This window comes from Nicotiana attenuata, unplaced genomic scaffold (assembly GCF_001879085.1).
Source record: "Nicotiana attenuata strain UT unplaced genomic scaffold, NIATTr2, whole genome shotgun sequence".
In the NCBI taxonomy this organism is placed as follows: domain Eukaryota; kingdom Viridiplantae; phylum Streptophyta; class Magnoliopsida; order Solanales; family Solanaceae; genus Nicotiana; species Nicotiana attenuata.
The window spans coordinates 522,217-534,826 of NW_017670318.1; the positions used below are offsets into that span (position 1 = coordinate 522,217).

At 33.8% G+C, this 12,610-nt stretch overlaps 2 protein-coding genes across 2 annotated transcripts; one reads left to right on the forward strand and one right to left on the reverse strand.

Annotated features, from left to right (window-relative positions):
• Positions 1–2,692: 2,692 nt before the first annotated feature.
• LOC109237775 (thioredoxin-like protein HCF164, chloroplastic) lies at positions 2,693–6,010 on the forward strand. Its single transcript, XM_019404146.1, has 4 exons — positions 2,693–2,988; positions 3,678–3,884; positions 5,158–5,261; positions 5,518–6,010. Exons 1-4 carry the CDS (start codon positions 2,785–2,787, stop codon positions 5,798–5,800), a joined length of 798 nt encoding a protein of 265 aa, XP_019259691.1. The 5' UTR covers positions 2,693–2,784; the 3' UTR covers positions 5,801–6,010.
• Positions 6,011–6,203: 193 nt separating this feature from the next.
• LOC109237774 (protein GrpE-like) lies at positions 6,204–10,389 on the reverse strand. Its single transcript, XM_019404145.1, has 6 exons — positions 10,063–10,389; positions 9,128–9,296; positions 8,854–9,044; positions 8,577–8,744; positions 6,881–7,009; positions 6,204–6,725 (listed from the first exon to the last, which is right to left on the reverse strand). The coding sequence occupies exons 1-6, from the start codon at positions 10,207–10,209 to the stop codon at positions 6,630–6,632; spliced, it is 900 nt and encodes a 299-aa protein (XP_019259690.1). The 5' UTR covers positions 10,210–10,389; the 3' UTR covers positions 6,204–6,629.
• Positions 10,390–12,610: the final 2,221 nt, after the last annotated feature.

Here is a 12,610-nt window from a genome sequence, read left to right on the forward strand (position 1 = left end):
CTACGATTTTTTTCTATTTGGTGAAAGTTTTTTCTATTTTGTGCTCTTCCTTTTAATATGTGGAATATTCATATTCATATTCATTCTATGCCAATTATTTCATATTTGTATCTGCTACATTACATACGAAGGAGTTTAGCTTGATACGTGGACAACACAACATGGAACAATTAGGAATACTATATAATTAATGGTAATTTTGTATTTCCTTGCTTATTTTTTTCCATAGTGATGATATCTCTGGGCTATGACTTACTTGAATATAGCTTATGAAAAATTTCATTTACAACCATCTTTAGAGAATCAATTATCTGCGAAAACATACCCTGACTTCTCCCATGTATCTTTCATTTCTTGCGGTGTTAATAATTTAGTTCTTTATGTTCTTTATTTCGTTCATTTGAAACATCAGCACATACTATGGTTGTTTTTCCATTTTTTTCTATCAAGTTGGTCTAAATTAATGATTAGTAACTGTATAATTATTCAACGACTGGAAAACTCAAATTAGCTTTGGAAGTTTAATATAATATTTTAAAATATCCATATAATTTATGGAATAATAGTAAATCAAATTTCTGTTTGTAAGTTACGAAAAGTTCAAGCAATCAAGTAAAGAATAAGAGTACAGCGGTTGAAATCTCCGTTGATTTACATTATTTGTAGCGGTTGAAATAATATTTATTTTTTAATAATGAAGCAATTTTGAGTAATAAAATAAGAGTATCGAAATAGTTTAGATTTAAGAAGTAAAAATATTTATTCATATTATATATTTAAAAAGAGAGAGATAGACACGGACATGAGTGAAAAACAAATAAACAATAAAGTACTTAAACATGCAATCACAACAAAAAATATGGAACAAGGATAAGCATATTTGAATTTGGTAGAAATGACACCAAGTAGCCACTTTGAAGGACTGCTATTTAGAAATTAGTCAGTGTATTCTAAATTTCAGTTTTTCAGTTTAATTTTTCAAGACAAAAATGTCCTGAGTTGTCCTGAAATTAAGTTTTTTAGTTTAAAATTTCATGACAAAATAAGTACTGGCTAATTCCTAAATAGCATCTCTGAGAATAGTTAACTGTGCACTTGCCCCTCGAATTTGATATGAGAAAGTCTTTGAATTTCAGAAAAAAAATATTGCACAGATACGGCCGTCTAACTGAAATATTAATAAATATTGAATAAAATAACTATAATTCAAATTCATATGTTGATAATATCAATAGTTAAAACTAAAATTTAATATATCATATTGAAAACAAAATAAAAGTAGTTCAAAATTAATATTTGAATTATAGGCAAAACACTAAATAAAAAATTAAGTAAAAATATTATAGTAAAAAAAAAATGCATACAAGAGGAAGATAGGGATTGTTTGAGTATATTTATGATATTGATTAATTTGTAAAATAAATATAGTAACTAATTAAATAATGCTAAAAATTATGGTTAACAAATTTAGACAATGAACTATGCATTTATATTATTTTGTCTTTTATTAGTATAATTATTATAAAATGTCAAGTGTGCCAAATATGCTAGCATTCTCTCATATAAGCTTTACACAATTATTTTATAACAAGCAAAATTTTAAAATTGACCGCGTATCGCGCGGGTAGCTATACTAGTTATAACTGGAAAGGAAACCAATTCGGCGTCGTTCCGCTGCAAAAACCACAAATGAAAAATCTAGAGTTTTTTACCAATATTGTCCTTTATCTTTGAGGGTAGGTCTATTTTGGTCCCTCAAATATAACTCTGGGCATATTTAGTCCCTTAAGTATGCTCAAGTGGAGCACCTTTAGTCTCACTAACACAATGTTCAAAACTAACGATGTTACCTAACTCTGATGCATGAAGCAAAACTTCTGCTCTGAAGTAAAACGTTTCCTCTTTTATTGGATAACGCAAATTATCACTTTAATTCCTCCTTTTTAAAATAATTTCTTCTAGAATTTTGACCTTGAAAATATCCCCTTCTGTGCCAGTTTTCAATGAGAAAATGACATTGTATAGCCGCTGTAAAAATAATAGCCGAACAAATATATAAAATTTGTATATTTTTTATATATATATACATTTAAAATTTTCAGTTGATTTTTCCAAAAAGAAAAGTTAAAATTAAAAAAAATAGAGCTGTCACGATCACTTCTAGGCATATTATTGAAGCAAACGAATAACCAGGTTGTATTATCACTTTTAGCCCGTGCCAGAAACTATTTACATCTGGTAGCTGAAAAAGTATATAAAATTTATATATTTTTGTATATTAACTTACAAAATGTATATATTTACAAAAAATATAAAAAATTTGTGCATGTTTTCGGCTATTATTTTTACAGCGGTTATACAGTTTCATTTTTTCATTGAAAACTGGTACAAAAAGGGATATTTTCAAGGTCAAAATTTTAGAAGATATTATCTAAAAATGAGAAATTAAAGTGATAATTTGCATTATCCAATAAAAAGAGAGGAAATGTTTTGCTTCAGAACAGGAGATTTGCTTCATGAATCCGAGTTGGGTAACATATTGCGTCATTGAAACTAAAGGTGTTCCACTTTAGCATACTTTAGGGACTAAATATGCTCAGGATTATACTTGAGGGACCAAAATAGAGCTACCTCAAAGATAAGGAACAATATTGGCGAAAAACTGCAAAAATCTACAAAAAGGAAGCATCTATGTCCACTAACTCAAGTCTTAACAGAGTTTTTTTTTACGTAAAACACAGCCCAAGATTTCGTCAAATCACATAAGCAGAGAGATTGTTCGCCATGGCTCGGGTAGCTTCAAGTCCCATTGGACTCCACAAACTGAGGCCGTTCCATTTTAGACCCCATCAGTCTTTGCAATTTGTAAAACCTTCCATTTATGAGCTGAAAAATGTTTGCAAGTATCAAAGAATATATTGCCAAACTGACCCAAAAACAGGCGACTGTTGCCAAGAAAACTCCAACCCACCTGAATCTGCACTAAAGGTTTAATCTTGTCACTTTCCTTATTGTTTCCATCAAACCCCTTTACCTTTATTTGATATTTTTGTATAGTGTGCTAGAAAAATGAAGTAATAGAGCAACCCCTAAAATTCCATGTTGAGGGAAGCATTCATTTGTACTGTTGTTAATTGATAGGAGTGTTGTTTATTCATTTATTACTTCATGAAAAAGAAAAATAGTGTTAATAATTTACTTATATTTGGAGAACTCTATTTGTTGGGTGTGTGAAAACATTGGTAGCTGAAAAGATTGGGAAGCTGCCTATAAGGTATAGGAATCCCTTAATGGTGTGAGGCCTTTTGGGGAAAAATCTTGCGGGCGTGGCCCAAAGCGTAAAATATCACACCATGTTAAGAATATTATTGGGTTGGTTGAGCCCAACACTATCTTTCTTACAGTTCCCGCACAAAAAGGAAAGGAATTAATGTTTGAAGTTTTGCTGGTGAGATGATATGTTTACATGGAAAGTATAGCTAGTGGTGTAATCTAGTTTTGATATTGATACAAATACATAGTTTCAATTGGCGTTTCAGCTTTATCAGTGTCGACTCAATTGGCGTTTCAGCTTTATCAGTGTCGACTAAACCTATACTGATTGTATCCCTTGAATGTTATTCGTGTCTGGTGCAGTACTTTTGTTTAGAATCCAATATACCTGTGTTGCTCTGCAGGATAAGTCTTCAGGGGTTGACACTGAGATTAGTAAAGCTGAAGTCTCTGCTCCATCTTCTGGTCCTGAATATCCGACCAAAGACTTCAATCGGCGGGTAGCACTAGTGTCTGTCCTTGCAGCACTTGGACTTTTCTCTTCACAAAGAGTAGATTTAGGTATTCCTTCTTTGAAGGATATCACGGCTGCGGCTCTGCCGTATGAAGAGGTTAGTGTTGCAATTAGAGTTTTTCTGGTAAAAAGGATACATAGGAGTATTTTGCTTTTGTTTTAATTTATAAGTTCTATTAAGATTTTAGGAAGCTTATCATCCAAATAAAGGTAATAGATGCTGCACAATGAAAATGTTTTACTTCACATAGATAATTACAACTTACTACAAGGCAAGGATAATTCAAAATACACAATAATTCTATTGGTACCCTCCCTCAATCTGAGCTGATTAGGGAAGGCATATATTAGAGTTTGCTTTAAGAAACTCTGCAGATAATAATGGCTTTCCGTTAATGTGTCAACAAGCTGGCAATGAGAAAGAAAATTGATGGACAATGAGCTCGCCAAGAGCTACCTTCTCTCGGATAAAATGATTATAAATGCTTACATGTTTGATCCTAGAGTGAGATTGGATTTAATGAGATACGCGGTGCCCCAATGTTATAATAAAAGTTTATAGGTGGCTGATTAAGAGGGACATGAAACTTACCCAATATTTTGTATCAATTGAAATACTGCAACTCCAGAAGCAAGGGATCTAGTCAGCTTCATACTCACTCCACCTTGCTATGTATTAACAGAAGTTTAGCCTCTCTTTTTTCCTTATAAATAGATTGAAGCTGGGCTTCTTATGTATTAAAATAATAAAGTGACAGTGGAAGAAGCTAGTCGCTTTTGTACTAGACATGAGAGAGAAGGTGCCCTCCAACACGAGGTTTATGCATGATTCAGATACTAAATTAAAAGCAAAAGTTAAGGTGGTCTTCTGAAGATGTTGTATTTATGCTAATGCAAATGTATGTACTTAATTCAAATCAGATCTGATGGATAATTAGTTCACACGGATAAATGCAAAGGATAAGTTACAAATGCAAAATAATGAAATTGATAGTTATGACATAGCCTAGAGTGCATCTCATACTCCCACAATCGTATGATTTACATCCGAACTTCCCTAGTTACCAAATTGTCAGTCTTGTGATTTCTTGTTGGATGTTGGTATATAGTTGTTAGCTGATATCACTGAAGCAGTTTTCTCCGCTTCTTCAATCTACTTAGTTGATGCAACACTATTCCTGCATAATTTGATAATACCCCGTCCGCGCCCCTACCCTAAGCAAATGTAAGCTTACATCAGAGTCTTTTTTATTCTGCCCTCTAAGTCACAGATACATATTTCACTATTGAGTCGTTTCAACTGTAGTTTCTTTTATGTTTTCTGTTTGTAGATTTGATTAAAATTTTCTTTTCGATCTCTTCCCATGCAGGCTCTTTCCAATGGAAAGCCTACTGTTGTAGAATTCTATGCAGATTGGTGTGAAGTTTGTCGAGAATTAGCTCCGGATGTCTATAAAGTTGAACAGCAGTACAAGTAAATCTTTTTGTTGCTATTGATCCCCTATAACCCAACTTCTTTTTTCCTATTACTATAATAGATTTATCTTTGAGTTATTCTTCTAAGAGAGAGAGCACCATTTTTCCAATAGCAGAAGTTTCTCATTTCCTGTTTAAGTGATACCACCTGCCTGTTTGAGTTTGTCCTTGTTCTTTGTAGCAGGTTTTTAGCAACATACATAGCGTGAGTCAGTTAACAATTTATTTTACCAAAGTTCATGCTGTTAATGCAGGGACCGCGTGAATTTTGTAATGTTGAATGTGGATAACACAAAGTGGGAACAAGAGCTTGATGAGTTTGGAGTTGAGGGTATCCCTCATTTTGCATTCCTGGATAAAAATGGAAATGAGGAAGGTAATGTCGTTGGCCGCCTTCCAAGACAGTATTTGCTTGAGAATGTGGATGCCCTTGCCCGAGGGGAAGAATCAATACCTTATTCTCGTGTTGTGGGACAATATACAAGTGCTGAATCGCGCAAGGTCCATCAAGTTTCTGATCCGCGAAGTCATGGTTAGGGCTCAGTCACACGGAGATATATTGCTCAAACTGTTATTAATTCTAGTAAGACTTACATATATGCAATGAGAAAGGAGTAACAAATACAACTTACTGGTTTGTAATTTTGGCATTTTTTTTTGCACACTTTATTGTATATAAGGAATTTATGTCGTAATCTATTGCACAAGTGACATCTAGTTTCGCTGAGTTAATTAGTTGCTCAGTCAGAGTAGCAATCTCCAAATACAGAGTGTTCTAATATCCTTTTTGCCTTGGTCAGCGAGTGAAAAATTCCCCATCTCCAAAAATACAAGAGAACAAGTGCATACGCCTTATTCTTTTAGGCTGATTGCAGTGTTTATATTGTTGAGCAGCTAACTTCCACACCGATAAAAATACAAGAAATTCGTTATCAAAGCAGAAGCTGAACGTGTTTTTCCTTGCCTTCACCATTAGCTGAAAAATAATGCTCACTTCTTTCACTCAGAGCTCCGGTTTAGCAAAAGAAAAGAAGTCGTGGGTCTCTTATGCAGAATAAGTTACATTCCCACTAAAAAGTTCAAAACGTATAACAATACTTGCGTATCGATAAAGAAGTGGAGAAGGAAAGTGCTCCACGCGCAATACGAATACCTTATGAATCAGAGACTTCTAAATGTTCCAATTTAAGACAACTCTGGATTAACGTCAAACCAAAAAGACCAATAGATTAACATCTGCACAATGAACACCTCCCCTGAAGGAATATCTAGAACTCAAATTGCCTGCGAGCAAAATGTTTCTGATTTTAAATAGCAAGGACTTTGTCTACTCCAAGCTCTAAAGCCTCAGTAGTGAGCCACCCATTTAAGTGTTTGTACTTTGATCAGCCTCTCTCTCCACGGCTACTGTTACACCAACTTCAGCAGGCCGAATAATTCGGTCATGCAAGGTGTACCCCGGCTGCAAACAGAAGTCCAATTAAATTGTCTGCTACTCATTTGACTTTCAATGAGAGGGATCAGGAATGTATTAAAGATTTTGCTAAGGAATTTTACAAATTAAGACTGAAATAACAAATAAATAATATGAACTGAGAGGAAAATGCTAAAAAATACCTTAAGACAAACAGCAATCACGCCAGGAGCCTTTTCAGGATCAGGTACTTGAAATACTGCATTATGCTTATTCGGATCAAACTGTTCATTTGTAGGATCGTATTTTTCAACACCAAATTTCTTGAATACCTGAAAAATTAACACAGCAAACCAAAAGAAGCAACTTAGTAAGATCTATAACCTACTTGCAAAAAGGATTAAAAATCCTATAACATGGTGCAAAAAATAACATTGAGCAACTATAATACCCCCTGGAACTCAACAAATGGTATAAAAACACCATTGAAGTTTGAAATAGAACAAAATAACCCGTACGCAAATGGTCAATTGTCAATGGCCAAAGCTAATGGAACCTAACGACTATTGTGTCTTCCCAGCGGTAGGCATGTTTATAGCTATAGCAAAGACCACTCAGTAGAAGGTGCGAGTGGCAACATAGAGCATATCACGCCTGAGATATTTGGCCAGTGTTTCACGTATACCCGACTATCAACCTTGAATATGATAGACAGTATGATAATTGAAGGTGGTAAAAGCAAATGAGGTAGACCTAAAATCACGTGAAGAAAAATTATCTCAATAAAACCTACAATCTCCCAAAATTAATCAGACATAGCTATGAACAGTATGTATACACATCTACACGGATGCATACTGACATACGATTCCAACTGGTTGGGATTAACACTCATTTTGAAAAATAACTAGTTGGGAGATAACTAGTTCGGATTAAGATTTAGTTGTTGTTACACTCGCACTAACTTCTATATTTGTCAAAATTCTTTTAATTCTTGCTAGAGATGAATATCCACTCAGGGGTAAGCGTGAGAATTGAATTGTTTGCAGAATAAGAATTCAGCAGTCGAGACATCTATGTCTATTTCATTAACAAAAAGATGAAAGGGTGTAAGCAAGGAAATGACCTATTAGGGCAGGAAGAAGGTATGAAAACACAAAGCATTCTCTTGCTTCCCCACGTGTTGTTTCTAAGTATTGTCCCCTCTATGCTGGATCTTGGCCCAGCCTACTTTTTTCTGTTTTCTCTTCTCTTATGTCCTGCCCGTGCTTGGATAGAGAATGGGTACGAACCTTTAGTTGATTGATTTTGCTTTTAGACTTAATTGTTGTTACACTTGCATTAGGTTCGATATTTGAACACAAGTCTTTTATTCTTGTTAAAGACGAGTGTAGGATAAGTATGTGATTTAAAAAAAAACTGTAATTGATTGATTTTGATTTTATTTTCCCTGCAAATCAAAAGGGCCAAGAATAAAGAGAGACATTCATTTGTTTATTTCTCTTACATAGAGTATTTAAGATTTATTTCTACTTTTTAAATTAAAAATGGTATTTTACTAAAGCTATTTCCAAGAAGGTACTGCAAAAGTACATAAAGGGAATTACATCGGACGAAGGAAAAAATTATTTGGCATGATTGAACAGAAAATAAATATTAGTAAATAGAAGTTGACTCATCTATCCTAGAAAGAACTGAAAAATCTTGCTCTCCCTGCTGTTTTACTTCATAACCAGACAAAGAGGAAACATCATAATCCCAATTGGCTTCACACGTTCAGTTTCCCTCCCTCTTTGCACCCCCAGAAAGCATAAAGAGCTGAAGTTCTACAAACTTGCTCTCCACAATCCACAGTAAATAAAATGAGGAGAGATCAACGGTTCAAGGGTAAGACTGTACCTCTGCCAGCTGTTTATCAGTCATCTCAACACCTTCCAATAGTGTCTTCAGAAGTGGCATGGCTCCAACTGTGTCCTTAGATGCATCAATCTTAGAAAAGCTTTCTTTTACAACGGAAGAAGCCCTGCCCAAGTTATCAGGCACATCTAGTAGGGCTTTCACAAAATTCTGCAGCATTATTTATACCAAAACATGAGAGAAACGGAAGTAAAACTTAGAACACAAAAAAGTTTAATTGTGTGCCTGCATAGCAAAGCATGCGCTCATCAAGACTAACCTGAATGGCAAACTTCTTGGAATTTTCTGCTTCTCGTTTAGTTCTCTCCATGACATTCTCCATCTCTGCATAACTCCGGAGAAACTTATCCTGCAATTTCCGAAACTCATCATCTTTCATCTTCAGGAGTTCTTCCTTCTCAACCACAAGTTTCACCAGGTCATCCCTAGAAAGGTCCTCCGCATCTATATCTGAATCCAAATGAGCATTTTCTTGAGTATGTCTTCTACTTATGCTTTTTTAATCATGTTATAATAATATGCCATATAAAAACCTGATTCATCCTTCTCATCCTGAATGTGAGAATCAGCAGAGGCTGAAGCTTTCTCTGTTGTGCTTCCTCCTTCACCTTGGGACTGAGATGTTTCTTTTTCATTAGGTTGGGGTGATGCAGAGGATGAGATTCCAAACCATTGCAAGGCAGAGTCAGGTAGTAGAGACACCTGATAAAAAAACACAGTCAGCAAAATCAGCAACATTTAGGTAAGCATTAGAGATACGATCTTATAAGAAGAAAACCACTACAAGCTCGAGAATGTACATTAAATCACTGCCCGCAGATCTTTTTACAGACGAGCATATTTTTCAATTGAGCCTCTCTAGCTGCACAAGGTAGGGTAAGGTATGTGTACACACTACACTCCCTAGACCCCACTTGTAGGATTCCACTGGGTTTGTTGTTGTTATGTTATAGACGAGCATATTATCATTGTTTTTTCAGCGAACTTGACTGCTAACCATGAAATGACACAATTAGGATTCTTTTATTTTTTTCTCAAAATTAGAAATCATTTTACCCAACATAAGTCTTGTCCTGCATTTTCAGTTCATTTGGGATATAAAAGAATATAATTACATACTGCCAGTAAGCTAAAGGCAAAATCATTATATCTACACTCTTTGAAATCCAAGCATATTTTAACTTCTTTCCTCCTACTAAACTATATGTGAGAGTTGCCAGTGTTGCTAATAACTCACATATAGTTTTAAGTCCAAAACTTTCCAAGATAAAATTTTTGCAGCAACCCATTAAAAGGTACCGATTTTAGTAGATACAATCAAAGCTAAAAGTAAGTTCAAGTTAATCTTGCTATACAGCTAAAGTACAGTTGCAATTAAAACCCTAGCAAAACCCTAATTCATTAATTAATCCAGAAAAGGCGGGAAGGTGATTGAAAGATTATTTGGGGGTGGGCAAAAAGATTGAACCTTTTCTTTGATGTCACGAACGGAGTGAAACTGAGATGAAAGGATGGGAAGGTGGTGTTGCTGCTGTTGCTTTTGTTGACGATAATAGAGGCGGCACTGTGTCAACACATTCCTTGAGAACCGAGATGATATTCTACTCACCGACATTTCTGAATTAGGGTTTCTGCTATATGGATTGCACAAACAAGAGCAAAAAAAATTGAACTAACTTGTGAATTGGGATGGCGGTGGGGTAATGAAACAGAGAAGGGTTTTAGGAAGAGGGGAAAAAGAGAGACGTGGTTGTGCTTGAAGAGGAGGAAAAGGTTTACGAGAATTTTTGTTTCGAACACTAAACAAAATAAAAAAGAAAACCTTTTTCTCTTTTGCTTTTTAATTTTTCATTTGATTCCCACTAAAGTAGTAAAAAATAATTTAAAATTAAACTTGTTGGCGTGTAAAATTTGCGGAATTAAATTCATAAATTAATTTGGACTATATTTTAAAGGAAAAATTTTACATAAAAACAAGTGAGCTCCCTAGTTTTCAATTTATAGCTCATATTTAAATTTACAGCCAATTAGCCCAAAAATAATAGCCTAAGATTCAACATCCAACTCCAATAGGTTCTAGAAATTACTATTTAATTTTTAAAAAAGATTGCTCAAGCTTTTAAGTTAATTTTCACTTCAGTAACTGTGACTCAAATATTAGTTCAACAAATCAAATCCATTTGTAGATTTTTAACAAACTTAAATATAGGATCTAAATTCCGAATTTGATTTTATGAGAAATTTGGAGTGAGTGTTATTTAAACTTGTTAGAAATAGTATAATGATGTTGTGTATAAAATTTGAAGTCAGTTAATGGAGATTTGGACTGGTTTTGAACAAGAATTGCAACTGAAAATCGTGGAAGAAGTTCGTCTACAGACGATTGTATAAAGGTATACAAAAGTGTATAATAGTGTATAAGATGTGTTTATACACTCATATACACTATTATACAAGATTATATATAATTATACAAAAAACTGACTTCGTCTTCTTCCTTGCGTCTTTTCTAATATTTAACTTAAATCTTGCTCAATTCTACTCCAAATCACTTCAAATTTAAATTTTGAACTCCTTTTGATAGTTTCAATCAATTGGAACAACACCCAATCCAAACAACTAACAAACTTAAAAAAATCCTATATTCGAAAGCAAAGCTTTGAATGACCTTCAATGGTAGACTTCTATTCTTCAATTTTCTTACATTGCAACTAGGTGACACTGGGTAAGAAGCAGCAATGGCAGACAACCCCTTGAAGCATATGTAGAAGATGTGAGAAGAAGAGAGAGTGAAAGCAATGATTATGAGAACACAGATTTAACTCCATAGCTTTTTAGAAGCAATGGTTGTAAAAACACATATTTTGAATTTGTTAGTGCTTTCAAAATATGTACAATATGGGCTAGGTTAGGTAAAACTTAAAAATATGGGCCATTTTTTGCTATGGTGTGAAGTCATGTATATTTTCTTGTAATTCTTTCTATTTTAAATTCAAGTTATATTAGTCCAAATAAATTTGTTGGGCTAATATAATTGGATTAGTTATATAAGTCCGATATAGATGGATTTAATAATTCAGTCCAAGTTCATTGGACTACAAGTGATGAGCCTAATTCATTAAGCCCGAGATGCCATCTTCCTAGAGGCCTAGTTTGGTGCCACGTGTCAAATGACGTGGTACGCCAAGTCAAACGAAAAAGCCAATAGGAATCATGCCATGTGTCAAAATGACAAGGCATGCCAAGTCAAATTAAGAGGCCAATGAAATCGCACCACCGTGTAAGTGACATATTCTGGCCAATCAAATACGGCTTTGTCACACTTCAATTTGATTGGTCGGAAAGAGTTTGTTCTTATCATAACTCTTCCCTCCCACTAGGGGTGTACATAGGTTGGGTTGGTTTGGATTTTACAATTACCAAACCAAACCAATTGTGTCGGGTTATTAAATCTAAATACCAAACCAAACCAATAAAACTCGAATTTTGCAATCTCGATTTTTCTCGGGTTATTCGGGTTATTCGGGTTTTTTCCGGTAAAATCTTCGTAGCACGAAACATATTACTTGTGCTCAAAATATTTCGTTAATCCTAGTAAGATACAACTATATAAGGTATTTTACAAGAAAATAATACAAAATGTGAGATGTGTCATAGCATTATTCTAAAATATTCAACAATAAAGACATTAAAATTATGTAATATAAATATTGCTAATTAAAAAACCATAATAAAAATAAATATAATCTAAAAGTACTAAGTCATGCTAAAATAAGTAGACTAATAAGGGAGTATTAATTACATGATTAAACACTAAAGAAAAAATAAAAATATTTATCTAAATTATTGCAAAACAAAAAATAGATATTCAATACATTGTCGTTCGTTGTATTGAATTGAATGTCTTTTGTTAGCATTAGTATTGATTTGATTTTGGTTTGGCTTTTGTTAGCATTATTTAAGTTACTAATATTAATGGCTATAAAACTTATTGGAACATTCAAAAGTTCTAAGTC